This window comes from Rhea americana, unplaced genomic scaffold (genome assembly GCF_003343005.1).
Source record: "Rhea americana isolate MKP2758 unplaced genomic scaffold, rheAme1 scaffold_191, whole genome shotgun sequence".
Classification (NCBI taxonomy): Eukaryota; Metazoa; Chordata; class Aves; order Rheiformes; family Rheidae; genus Rhea; species Rhea americana.
The window spans coordinates 836,282-849,135 of NW_028186050.1; the positions used below are offsets into that span (position 1 = coordinate 836,282).

The 12,854-nt window shown below is 42.4% G+C and overlaps 3 protein-coding genes across 5 annotated transcripts; 2 read left to right on the forward strand and 1 right to left on the reverse strand.

Annotated features, from left to right (window-relative positions):
• The first annotated feature begins 20 nt into the window (after positions 1-20).
• UFD1 (ubiquitin recognition factor in ER associated degradation 1) lies at positions 21-8,166 on the forward strand. 3 transcript variants are annotated; one of them, XM_085302720.1, is made up of 12 exons: positions 21-92; positions 734-866; positions 1,554-1,586; positions 2,436-2,557; positions 2,906-3,036; positions 3,451-3,523; positions 4,222-4,290; positions 4,746-4,811; positions 5,017-5,064; positions 5,532-5,620; positions 6,374-6,455; positions 7,288-8,166. In XM_085302720.1, the coding sequence occupies exons 1-12, from the start codon at positions 90-92 to the stop codon at positions 7,360-7,362; spliced, it is 924 nt and encodes a 307-aa protein (XP_085158846.1). In that variant the 5' UTR covers positions 21-89; the 3' UTR covers positions 7,363-8,166. The 3 variants fall into 3 exon arrangements, with proteins under 3 accessions (XP_085158846.1, XP_085158849.1, XP_085158847.1); XM_085302723.1 differs by lacking the exon at positions 21-92 and having other exon boundaries at positions 757-840; XM_085302721.1 differs by lacking the exons at positions 21-92; positions 734-866; positions 1,554-1,586 and adding an exon at positions 1,592-1,642.
• Positions 8,167-8,461: 295 nt separating this feature from the next.
• CUNH22orf39 (chromosome unknown C22orf39 homolog) lies at positions 8,462-10,273 on the forward strand. The gene is made up of 3 exons (XM_085302725.1): positions 8,462-8,516; positions 8,601-8,768; positions 9,412-10,273. Exons 1-3 carry the CDS (start codon positions 8,493-8,495, stop codon positions 9,535-9,537), a joined length of 318 nt encoding a protein of 105 aa, XP_085158851.1. The 5' UTR covers positions 8,462-8,492; the 3' UTR covers positions 9,538-10,273.
• Positions 10,274-10,576: 303 nt separating this feature from the next.
• Positions 10,577-12,757, reverse strand: MRPL40 (mitochondrial ribosomal protein L40). Its single transcript, XM_085302724.1, has 4 exons — positions 12,338-12,757; positions 12,138-12,221; positions 11,297-11,452; positions 10,577-11,171 (listed from the first exon to the last, which is right to left on the reverse strand). Exons 2-4 carry the CDS (start codon positions 12,203-12,205, stop codon positions 10,862-10,864), a joined length of 534 nt encoding a protein of 177 aa, XP_085158850.1. The 5' UTR covers positions 12,206-12,221; positions 12,338-12,757; the 3' UTR covers positions 10,577-10,861.
• Positions 12,758-12,854: the final 97 nt, after the last annotated feature.

Here is a 12,854-nt window from a genome sequence, read left to right on the forward strand (position 1 = left end):
CGCTGGGAGCGGGGCGGGGCGGGCAGCGGCCGCGGGGCCCGGCGGGAGAGGGGCAGCGCCGGGGCAGGAGGAGCTCGAGCGCCGCCGCCATGGTGAGGCCTGGGGCGGCCGGGGGGAGGTGCCGCGTCATGGCTGGGCCCCGAGCGCTGCTGCCGCCGCGCTGCCCGGCCTGGCCTGGCCTGACCCGACCCGAGGCGTCGGCCCCCGGAAAGCCGAGCCGGGTTTCCCTCGCCCCGCTCCCTGCGGCGGCCGCCGGCCCGGCCTGCGGCCGGTTCTCCTCAGGGAGGTTCTGCCCCTTTGCCAGACCTGTTTCCCCAGTGCGGGAGTATTGGGAGCGCGCTGTGGGGCCTTCCCTCCCGTGCAGCATGAGCCGTAGGTCCGGGGCAAGAGCTCCGCATGCAGCCTCGGTGAATACCTGCTGTTCCTGGCTTGGGCACTTCCATCTGCAAACACTTGTACTCAGATCTTACTCTAAATGTAATCTAGCAGCGTGCTACCATATTTTTTACCATACAGTTCTTGACGTATACAAACAGTTTATAAAGACTTGCGTTTTGAAAGAAGAACAGCACCTCAGTTATTAGGAAAAACAAATATAGGACTTGTAAACATAGTTTTAGCTAAACAGAGTTCAAGACACTTCAATATGCTTAGCAAATGTGGTAATACTTCGATTCCTTATACTTGAGAAGTCATGTTAATACACTGTTGCTTTTTTTTCCCCCTTTCCTAGTTCTCTTTTAATATGTTTGACCATCCAATCCCACGGGTTTTCCAGAACCGATTCTCAACTCAATACCGTTGCTTCTCAGTATCCATGCTTGCTGGACCTAATGACAGGTCAGATGTGGAGAAAGGCGGGAAGAGTATGTGCATGTTTTATTTTGACTAATAAACTGTTGAAGGCTATTTGTGAATAATATCAAGTAATACAGCTTTTGGTCAAGACTGTAGAAACATTGTTGGACAGTATGGAGATGTACTGTTGGCTGTGTGGCTTAAGCAAGAAGAGTGCTAAGGGGCTATAAGAAGGAAGGAGGAAGATTTTCTTTCTTTTAATTGCATTATTGTCTAAAAAATTTAGTAGGGAGTGAGTCCTAGATTTTGATCATTAGAAAAAGGATCTTATCACTGTTATGAGAAATTTATGACTAATAATTTAACTTGTCTTGAAGAAAGAAAATAGGTTGTCCAATTTTACTTTCAGAATCCCATCTCTCAGGCCAATGCTGTGTTGTTTTGAGTTAGCCTCAACTCAAGGGGACATGTAAGCATAAACAAATTAAAGTTCCTTTAGGAAACATTTCCTTTAGTACTAGGTATTGTAAAATTTTGTCTTATCTAATTCCTGATTAAAATCTAAAATTCCTATGCTTGGAGGTGTATTTGTTGTGACTGATTCTACTGGAATCTGTAGTTCAAATATTAACTTACGTGCAACTTTAGAGTAAATATTACTCTACAGGAAAGAATGCTAAAACTGTATGTTACATTCTCTTTGTACAGTCATACTCTTCATAATCTTACTTTAATTCTCTTATTAATTTCTGCAGTAATTATGCCACCATCTGCTTTGGATCAACTCAGTAAGTGGAAATGTTATTTTGCAATAAGAACATTAGAAATATCAACATACGCATAAGCAAGTATTTTTAAAAATTATCTCTTAAAATCTGGCTTAAATAGAAAGCATAAGATTAAGTTGTTTAAAAGTTGCATTTAGGGGCATATTTTGTTTCTCAGAGTTAAGGAATTCAGTCTGCCTTTAAGTATAGACATCTGAAGTACCAAGCTACTGCATGCATGAATCTATACTTATTAACTATTAATAACATACACAATGTAATGGTTACAGTTAATCTAGTGAGTTCTTAATCTCACTTACTTGTTATGGACACTTCTCTGAGGAARAATTTATTTTAAAGACAGAATAAATGAAAATGAACCTTGAAATGTGGGAAAGAAGATAACTGAATTAATAGTTTAAATGGTGTTTATTGCCACTTTTAACAGGATTTTTTTTTCTTCTCTGTGTTTCTTCCTTATTAGAGTTTTTTTGAGAAACAAATTAACTCAGGATTTATTTTTAAAATAGGCAAGGGATGCTGGAAATCTTTGGGAGCTAGCTAATAAAAGCCTAAGGGCATAACAATAGTGGGGTTTTTTGATTGTTTGTTTTTTTGCTAATACCCACTGCCTGCTTATCTCTTAGTTTGAGGAAATGCTGGGGAGGCATTTAAAGCTCTTAAATGCAATGGCAGTGGAGTATTYGTGTATCTGCTTTCTCTCCTGGATTTGTATTTTCGGGGAGTTGGAACAATGGTTGGGATGGATCTCCTATACTCTCTGCCATTCTCTTGCTAATGTTAAATCTCTAAAAGCCTTGTAAAAGTGGCTTTATAACAAATTAAATTCTTTTTATTCTTCCTCACCAGGCCGACTTAATATTACTTACCCAATGTTGTTCAAGCTGACCAATAAAAATTCAGACCGAATGACACACTGTGGAGTGCTTGAATTTGTGGCTGATGAGGGCATATGTTACCTTCCACACTGGGTGAGTTGTCTCATGCTGACCTGTCAGAACCTGAAGGGTAGGATTAATGAGTTGCCAGTTTAATATTAAAGAAGCAAATGGTTCGCTGAAATTGCACATCTTCCTAGTCATGTTCCAACGGCTGCTTTCAGTTACAGCTCAGGTTTCCTTCTGTATTAACTAAATATGCAGAGCTGACTGCTTTTTAAGATGCACCTGACTGTTGTCTTCCTGAAATTAAAATAGAAGTAAACTGGTGGATTTCAGGTAAGATGGTGGCCCCAATGTATATAAGTATAATCAAGGGAAAAAAGTAAAAAAGATCTGTTGTGTTGATATGGGTTTGCATCTTTGTTGTTATTCTTGCAGATGATGCAGAACCTGCTGCTGGAAGAAGGAGGCCTGGTACAGGTGGAGAGTGTTAATCTCCAAGTTGCCACTTACTCAAAATTTCAGCCACAGAGTCCAGATTTTCTTGATATCACCAATCCCAAAGCTGTGTATCCTTTCTATTCAACTATGGAGCAGGGAAAAAAAGTTTTCTCCCAAATTGAGATGATGAAGCACGGTTGGCTTTTCAGGTGTTGTTTGTACTTTTCCAGTAGCAGATAGCTACTACTGCCTGAAGACAAAATGGAGGGAGGGCTTATATACAGAGAGGTTACAAGCTCAAAGTGCAGTCTAGAGTGAGAAAGCATGCATTTTGGTTTAAAGTCCAGTGAGTCTGAGTGTCCCTTAGAATATCTACAGAGTATGTTGTACTTTTTTTGTATTTACTAAAAGGCTGCTCATGATACTGATGATTTTTAAACTATCTTTGAGAGATCAAGGACTAGAGTTCTATAACTTAGTAGTTTTTAAAGCTTTGATGTTACATTGAGCACAAATACGTTTCACCTTAACATACTCCAAAGATTAGAAAATGCATTGAGAAACTTTGCTTGTCTAACTACTGGGGATGTTATTGCCATCAACTACAATGAAAAGGTACAGTATACAACATCATGTGTGCAGGTTTAATTTGGATGCCATCAATCTGAGGAAAAAAATCTGCTCTATATTAAAAAAAAAAAAAAAAAACCCTCCCGCATTTCTGTGTATTGTGACCACTTACATAGTTTGACTACATTCTGTGGATAGATTTGATAGATGAGCAGTAGTGGATAAAGCTTTTGGCAGCCCATGTGCACATTTGATCACTTAGGGTTGCAGGCTAACTTCTGGATGGTGCTGCAAAAACAATAAACACAGAGCTGTGCAATATTGTTGACATGCAAATCCTAGATAGTAGATTTCACAATCAATTTTCTGTTGAAAAGCACAGGCAATTAAATCTTCCTCTGAGCTGCTATTTAGACTGGTCTTTGACTCATCAGAGAAAACTTAATTTGATTCTTCCAAAGTTCTTATAAATCATAGGACAGAAATCATCCTGAATCCATAATTTGCTTTCAAAAACACAGGTTGACAGTTAGATTTCCTAGCTCCAGTATATAGCGATCATGTCTAGGTTAATACCTTTGTTCTCATATTTTATGTAGACCCTGCGGAATCCAGCCCCAATCTAAAGAGCATGTGTTTAAATTTACTTCAAACTTTCTGAAGGGAAAGGTTTAGCTATGCTTTTCTTTTAGTTACATTGTGCTCCCTCATGTACAATCTTAAAATATTCATTACTATTTCAGATATATGAGCTTCGGGTAATGGAGACCAAACCAGATAAGGCTGTGTCCATCATAGAATGTGATATGAATGTAAGTTCACACTGTTGTGGAAAGTCTGCTCTTACTACATCCTCCTAAAAGGAGGCGGTTGTCCATTAATAGCACTGAATATCAAGTACCTCTGATGAAAGGTAAAATCAGATGGGGTGGCACTTAATATGCCTTCAGGTGCCTCCAGTGCCTAGAATCTCATACGTAGCTTCAACATATCATCTTATAGTCTGCAGAGGCTTACTTAATATCCTTGTCTTGACCTTCAGTCTACAATTGCACTGCAGAGTTCTGTTCTCCTGGTCCATTCCAAGTACATGCCGAGACTCATACGTGGGAGGTTTAGTCTTCTCTTTTTCRTAATAAAAATATTTAACAAACCTCAGTTCATTCTTGTTTAAAATGGAGCAATAGTTTCTGGAGTTCTGAGGAACAGAGATATAAAGCTTATGAAAAGAAAAATATTGATTATGCTTATTTTCCTGTGTAAATAGGTAGATTTTGATGCTCCTTTGGGGTACAAAGAACCAGAAAGAAGTGCACAACATGAAGAGACCACAGTAAGTGAAACTTCTGTTCTTCAAAATGCATTTTCACCAGTTACCTGCCTTGGTTGTTTAGAACAGATGGCTGTTTAGAACAGTCCATTTCCGAATGAACAGTGGGTTTGAAAACTTGCTGTATTTTTTTTGGTCAGAAATATGCGGAACTGTTTTCTTATTGTAACATGCACATATTGAAGTAATTGTTTTTTTCTCCTCACAGGATGCTGAAGCAGACCACAGTGGATATGTGAGTGACCTAGGATTTCGTGTAAGTCCTCTATTTCTACTGTTTTCTAAATGTTGTAAATGGTGAGGGAAAGCAAAATCCTATTCCAGACTCTCTCTTCTTAGAGGTGTTCTTCATTAACTGGTAAGTGTGCTTTCTACCTAGGAATCCCAGCAGCTGCAACTCCTACAGCCTGCTTTTCAGAAAGTAGGTCATCTTTGTTGATGGTTTGTGGTGCTCATGGCATGTAACTCTGACCTCAAAAGGCCAGTCTTTAAACAGGAGACTGAAACATACTCCTACACCTAGGGATCATCAGCTTATTATATGTACTAAAAATAAGCATACTGAGTCAAATAAATAAAAATGATGGTATTTTTTTTAGGGAATATAGTATTTTTGTGCAGTGTGCATTCAAATACAAGATATGGTTAAATCAAAACTCATTATATTTGTAATTCTGAAGTGGAATGTATAAAGACCTAATTATATGTCTTGTATGTATGTAGGCATTCTCTGGTTCTGGGAACAGATTGGATGGTAAGAAGAAAGGTGTTGAGCCTAGTCCATCACCAATTAAACCAGGAGACATTCGAAGGTATGTCTGTTTCATTCAGTTTTCAGCCAGTGAAGGATGAGGGAACGAGTACATTGTTTATACAGCAAAAGCAGGAAAAAAATAGCTGATTTCCTCAGATATCTGCATGTAAACCTACACAGTCTAATTTTCTAGACTGATCTCCCGGACTATTTAAAGTGCTGCCAAAACTCTCTTAGTTCTTGCTCTGTAGAAGACAAAGAGGCAGAGGCAGCAGGTCGAGACTGGGGCTGATGAGCTGCATCCAGCAAGGCACAGAACCCTGCCAATTTTCTATAATGAAATTTGGCCTACAGTGAGATCTTTCTCGAGTTGGGCACATAGCCAGAAACAAAGGCCATGGGATTTTTTTTTCTTCCCCTTAGAAGCAAGCTTCTAGATTCAGACTTAATAGAAGTGGTCTTCTGGAAGCAGTGGAGGGATGTGGTTCCTTTTTTTTCATTTATAAGTGTCTCAATAAAACTTGAACCCTTCTGAAAAAGGGGTCCTTGGCCCCATGGAAACCACAGATGCTGGGGAAAAATGCCACAGCCAAACTTGTGCATCAGCTTCAATATCTGATTATTTTCTTCATGCAATGTATGCTTACCTTCAGGAAATAATGCAATAGTTTAACTCTGTGATTATATGGTAATGAAAATTGCAGCAGGCATTGGTATAGCATTGAAAAGAATAGAACAGGTCTCACTGTACTGGATGTTTCATTGTATAAAGTTTCTTCTTTGTTATACTATTGTCATGCTTCTTTTCCAGAGGAATACCAAACTATGACTTCAAGATTGGTAGAATCACATTCATTAGAAACTCACGTCCGCTAGTTAAGAAAGTTGAAGAGGTACATAAAGTTTGATCTTGCTAATCTTACACAGAATATGTGACAGATCAGATCAGATCTCCAAAGCAGTCTACATTGCTTGCCAATTCTGGCAGACCTGCTTGGAGTAGTTCACTTTTCTTATCTGATGATATTGTGTATCTGAGAGCAGAACAATTGAGAAGATACAGCCAAGGGAAAGATTAACTGAAGAGCCAACTGAATTCACAATCCTTTCCCAGTTGTATGTTCCTGTATTTGCACTGCCCTATTTTGCTCATTTCTCTAGTTATGCTGGGCCATTGATTAGTCTGATTTGTCCCCTCATCTGCTTCAGCATATGGTCTCACCATATGGCTGTAATAGTCGCTTTAGTTACTTTTCATGCATCCTGTAGAGATAGACTGAAGTTGAAAAAACACTGTCCTGTGTAAAGCAGGAACTTCTTATTTGGCAATAATAGCTTTTTGCTGAAGGCAGTGGAACCACTGTCTGAGTTTGTGGTTCCTCTCTCTCTGTATTTGACTTTTCACAGAGAACTGCTGTTAAAAAGTCCTTTTAGTAAGTTTCATTTACATGAAAGCAAGCTCTGATGGCTTTGCTTGCTGATGAAAGATTAACCTTATAAACGTTTAATAAGCCAATGCATACTTGTGTTAAGTTGCTGAAAGGTCACTGAAATGCTCGTATTTTTTTGAAGGAAGAAAGCGGTTATTATGCAGATAAGGATGTGGAATGTTTGTAGTTTATTGCTGCTCCGCTAGGATGCTTTTTCTGGTGATTGTTCAGTTCGTATTACACAAGCAGTGAGCAAAGAAAACAGGTAACAACCTTTTCTCCTTCCTTTATTCAGGATGAATCTGGAAGCCGGTTTATTGCCTTTTCAGGAGAAGGCCAATCCCTGCGCAAAAAGGGAAGAAAACCATAAGTTGTGGAACCTTCAGTCAGTTAGGAAGAAAATAAATTAACAGTTGCAGTATATTGGATCTTAGTTATTGCAGTTGAGAGGAGAGACCATTTTGTAACACAGGAGCACTTTTACTGATTTTGGTTTCATGTTTAAAAATGGAGCTTAAGACTGTCTTAGTTTTCAGTTGAAAATTAACTTCTAGGAATTTTGAAGCAGTGGGGTTTTTGTATGTGTCRGAAAGAGGGAAAGTTTATCTCAGGTAAACCTGGGAAGCAAAACCAATGAGTTTTACCTTACTRAAAGGTCCAGTTCTTAGACTGCATTCTACCCTCTTTTATATCCTGAGTGATGATGGTCTCCCATTGCTTTGTGCTTGATTTCCTTCTCTCTATATATATTCTGCCACAATTTCCGATCAGCTTTTTGGTGTGGTGTGAATGAAGGCTAACACTTAAGTGTTGGAAGACCTTGTGCAGGGAGCCTCTTTGATCTTAGCTTGAGGGGCTGGGTTACAAATCATTCTGAGGCACCTCAGGCTCTGACACCCCTCCCCATCGCTTTTTATATTTAGAATAACACGCCTTTTTAATAGTTCAGATAGAGTAAGGTATCCTACACTCTAGGGCATGCGACCCCCACCTTCTGCGGCGCCTGCGATGGCGTGCGGCCGCCTCGTGGGCCGTTCCTGGGCGCACCGCGAGGCGGAGGCGTTAACGTGCGCCGCCCGGGAAGGAGGGGACCTGCGCTGTTCACCGTGGGGGCTGCGGGCACCTTGTTAACCGAGCGCGTCGCGTAAAGCGCGCAGTAAAGGTCCTGATAACAGGTGGTGTGTGGTGATTCCGGGCGCCCGCGAGCGGCCCGCGCGGCCGGCGGAAGCGTCGTCCTCGCGTCACGAGCACGCAGCGGCGTCACGCGGAGGGTTCCGGTGCGCTGCCCGGCCGCCAGCGGCACCTGTGCGGGAGGGGGAGGGGGAGGGGTGTGAGGTGGCTGCCATTGGCTGTCCGGCGAGAGAGGGAGTGACGCACAGCAGCCGCTTTGTCCCGGCGCTCCCCATTGGCGAGGCTGGGACGCTTTCTCCGCAAGCGGCGCAGGGATTGGCGGCTGGGGGCGGCTCGACCGCCGGGGCGGGACTGCGGCGGCGGGGCGGCATGGCCGGCAACGAGGCGTGGCGGGTGAGCGGGGCGCGCGCGGCGGCGGCGGCGGCGGGGGGAGGTCGGAGCCGCGGCCCGTGCTAAGCGCCATCTGTCTGTCCCCAGCCGCCGCGGTCGTGCGAGGACTACTGGGCGGAGTGGAAGCAGTGCCGGGGCCTCCGCCACGCCTTCCACCACTACTACGCGCACGGGGAGCTGCCGTCCTGCGCGCAGTGGCGGGCGGACTACGCCGCCTGCCGCGCCTGGGAGAGCGGCGCCGGCGCCGCCGCGCAGGTACCGCCACGCCCCCCGCCGCCGCGCCCCTCGCGCCTGGCCACGCCCCTCCGCGGCCCCGTGAGGCGCCGCCAAGCGACGCGGGCCGTTGGGCCGTCGTGACCGTTGGCCGCTTCACGGGGCGGTAGCGGCGCGTCCCGAAGACTGTCAGGACGAATTGGAAAAACTGGCCGCTGGGTTGGGAAGGACATCCATGAGATTTTTTAAGGGATGTTTTTGTACTGAATCATTTTGTGTTGTGCACCAAAAAGCTCTTCTGTCCCAGTAATTTATCTGAAAATGAAAGATTATCATGCTACRGAGCAGAAGCATTCCTGAGGCGCCCAGAAAAGCTCTCTGCTACTGACCCTTTACACACTGGGAACAAACTTCTTTTAATAAAGAGCGGAGCAGCAGTCTTCCTTTTAGCCAACAAGGACTAATTCTGGGGAGGGTAGCACAAAACTTGTGGTTTTCCTTATTATGGGGGAATCAAAAGCAAAATGTACATATGACATAGTTAAAAGCTTGTCTCCTGACACAATATTTATTTTAGCATAGTAAAATTGCGTTCCTGATTTTATCTCAGTTAGGGTAGGAAACAGCCTGTGTAAGATTTGAGCATCCAACAATACTTTGGGTAATACTTCTTCCTGTATTTCAGGAAGCTTTGTGCAAGAGTGAGAGATCTCGAGTTCTGGAAAAACAGAAATATGCTCCAGTGTGGCAGCTCAGGAAGAGCCCMCCATCTGACTGGTACCTTCCACTCGACCAAGACAAACCAAAGTAACAAGACTGTTATGCCATATTTGGTCAGTATGTAATACACAGTGCAGGACAATGCTGTTTTTTCCTTCCACATGATCTTGAAGTTATAGAATTATAGCTCTGCCCTGTATAGTTTGTCCACCAGTTCATTCGAGAAATATTGAAAGTTTATTCAAACAGCCAGTATTTTTTAAAGCGAGAATTTAGTGCTTGATGCCTTCCTGCTGTCTCACACTTCAGGACTTCTTTTCACCAACTGAGATGCAAACAGCTCTCAAGTTAGCACATCCGACTGCTCTTCCTCAACAAGGACTTCTTCCCTGAYCTGCTGTTGTTATACACTGTTGGAGCAAGGCACTACCCAAGACCTGCCACTTGAGAAAACAAAAGCAGGCTAGGACTCCTCTTTGCCTGTGCAGGACGATCATAACCACTAGCATTTAAAAGGCATTATACAGATTCAGTGTTGTCATACTTCAAAGATTCTCTTGTGGTAGCATGATATTGCAGATCCTGAAGCATGCCTGCCTTTGTGAAACTGCTTTTGGACAGTGGTGCTTGTTCTTTTTAAATGTCTATGGCAGTACTCAGTGTTACTACAAAAATAAAAGCTTAAATGACTGAAAAGAGGTCAGTTTCATTCTAAGCAAATACTGTAAAATATAGTAGCTTATTACAATATTACTTACATACTAAGTACACACTAAACTTCCTACTGTACTACAAGGCAATTAAAAAAAAAAACTTATTTCTGGCTTTGTCACAGAATGTTTTTCATCCATTTCCTCCCTCCCCATTATACATATGGATATGTCAGTGAAGTCTGAATAGAAGGCAGGAAAAACAGCTACTACCTCTCTTCTAATATAGACTGATGTAATTACTGTACCACTGTTTCCTCATATCATAGGAATCTTAGAAGTTTGGGTTTGTGCAGAACCAAACAATACTGCTCAGGAACATATGGAGGGATGAGAGAAATAAGGCTACAGATAAAATATTCTGTGAAATGCTACTTCCCTAGGCTTGTTCTAGTATGGGAAAGAAGTAGAGCAGTACAGTTCTGTTGAATGTTTTATTACCTAGGTAGCTGGTTTTGAAAGGAAAACACATTTCATGGTGGTGAGTTTTTGGGTTGTTTTTTGTTATTGCAGTCACACACCTACAGGGTTTTAAATTGCAAAAGGAATCATTCATTCTCATTCTGTTCTTTTATTCTTCAACTAGCTGAGTAGCTCATGCCAGATGAACGATAAACTCTTCCCTTCTCATTACTTTATTAAAGTAATATAACTTCCAGCATTTCCAGAATGTAGYATGTTTTTATAAGATTTTCTGCAGACATCTCACTGTGTATATACCTTGGTGATATCAACACATTTTCCTTCAGGAGGATCATAACCAGGAAGTGGTGGGGTGTAATTAGGTCCATCTCTCTCAAAGGGAAAAAGTCCCTCATCTCGTCTTATTGCTGCTTGATATAACTCCTCTGATTCAAGGCGCAGTTCCTTTAGTGCCTCTTGTTGAGATGCTACAAGAGCCTGAATTGCTTTCTTCTCTGCCTCGTCTTGTTTCTGCTTATACAAAGACCACTTTTTCATAAGTAGAACTCTTCTTTCAGTCTCCTCAAAAGACAGAGTTTGAAGACTTCGCACTCTGATAAAGAATAAAACAACATTGTAATAGAAAAATCTCTTGCACCCTGAAGAGCAAATTACCCCCCCTCAAAAAAAAAAACCCATCCCAAGTACAAGCTCATGGTGAAAGACAGTCTTAATTACCTGTTGCTTTCTGAGTATTTAGGCAGTGTCAAAAAATCCTCAATTGGAATCATTTCTGGGGCAGCTTTTTCCAACTTTCTTATCTTCTTCTTCATACGATCCTTCTGTGCTTGCTCTCTCTTTATATCTACTTTCTTCTTCTTCTTCGGTTGTACTCTAGCAAGGGAAAKAATTCAGGGTCCAGAAATTACTCCTCTGTTGTACTTATCCATACAAACCCAGTATATGTAAGAGGACATACGCCACACCACAAACAMACTGATCCTCACGGTAGTCCTGTAGGGTATTATTTCTGCTTTACAGGTAGGAACTTAGAGATAATGCAGTTACTGGTTGGCAACCAACTTATTTTGCAAATGGGTACTAGAAAGCAGGCGCTCCCACTTTTAAGTTTGGTGTTCAAATGTCTAGAAGAGGCACACTGTCTCTGCAGCACTGCATACAAACAGCCTACTGACAAACAACCTGTAGGATGTGAAAGTCTCTCTGATAGTAGCAAAAAGTTACCATATCTTAAAGCTACAATAATTTAAACCTAGTTGCATCAAAACAAGTATGGATACCAAATCGTATGAGCATAAATATAGGCTATCTAATATATAACCTTAATATAAAGTATTTTCAGTTTAGCTAATTTTTCACTTCAACTGTTGCTGAGAAGGGATCTGTAGAACACAGTTTAAATATGAACGACTAATCTCCAACCACATTATATGGTTGAGGAAGCAAGTAAACACAACTAAGTGTGTTTACATGCAATACATGCATGCAAGTACATGCAATAATTTTATAAATTAAAGATGAAGACACATCTATGTAACCCAATGAAAGTTGCAGTCACCTCATAGGGAGAGATGCCTTAAATGCCAGCAGTGAAGTTTGCCAGTGACTTCCTTGAAACTGAACCATCTGAGGCAGCCATGAACTAAAGAAGAAAAAGAAACAAAGTATTAGGAAAATCTGAGTTTGATCACGTTGATCTGGGAAACTGTACAAAATATTCATTAAAGTCATACAGAACAATGATGAGTTTTGAATCACCTTTGACTGTTTAGGCCACAACAGTATATGGCATCAACCCAGAGACAAATGGACCTCTTCAACCAGGTAACTGAATCCAAACTTCGRAGTGTTCAACACTGAATCCAGATGGGTCCGAACAAAAAAATGGATAACTTATTTTAAGTCTATGAATGGATTAAAGTGATTTTATTCTAAGATTTACATAATGCTGTTTGAAAGACTCATTCTGGAGAAATAAAGTAACTGCAGTTTAAATCGGAACCAGAGAGAGGAAGTTTCCCAGGCCTCAGAGGATGTCACGAAAGGAAGATAACCCGCTACCGCGCTTCAGCACCAGCTTCTCGCGGCAGCTCACCGGGCACGGCCTAGGGCTGCCCACACGGCCGCCGGCGCCGAGGCGCAGGCCCAGGCCGCCGGGGAAGGAGCCACCGCAGAGCCCGGCGCTCGCCGCGGCCCCCGCCAGGTGCCTTCGCTGGGCTCCAGCCCGCGGCCGCAGCGAGGAGCGCCCACCCCGCCCGGCCCCCCGCCGTACCTG

Bases quoted from the DNA above. Each gene is read 5' to 3' on its own strand.
- UFD1 (XM_085302720.1), top strand. The intron at 867-1,553 runs GTATGTGCATGT...TAATTTCTGCAG, and splicing joins TGTGGAGAAAGGCGGGAAGA to TAATTATGCCACCATCTGCT. The intron at 1,587-2,435 runs GTAAGTGGAAAT...CTTCCTCACCAG, and splicing joins ATCTGCTTTGGATCAACTCA to GCCGACTTAATATTACTTAC.
- MRPL40 (XM_085302724.1), bottom strand. From the start codon at position 12,205: ATGGTTCAGTTTCAAGGAAGTCACTGGCAAACTTCACTGCTGGCATTT. The intron at 11,453-12,137 runs GTGACTGCAACT...TTCCCTTGCTAG, and splicing joins AAGGCATCTCTCCCTATGAG to AGTACAACCGAAGAAGAAGA. The intron at 11,172-11,296 runs GTAATTAAGACT...ATTCTTTATCAG, and splicing joins AAATACTCAGAAAGCAACAG to AGTGCGAAGTCTTCAAACTC.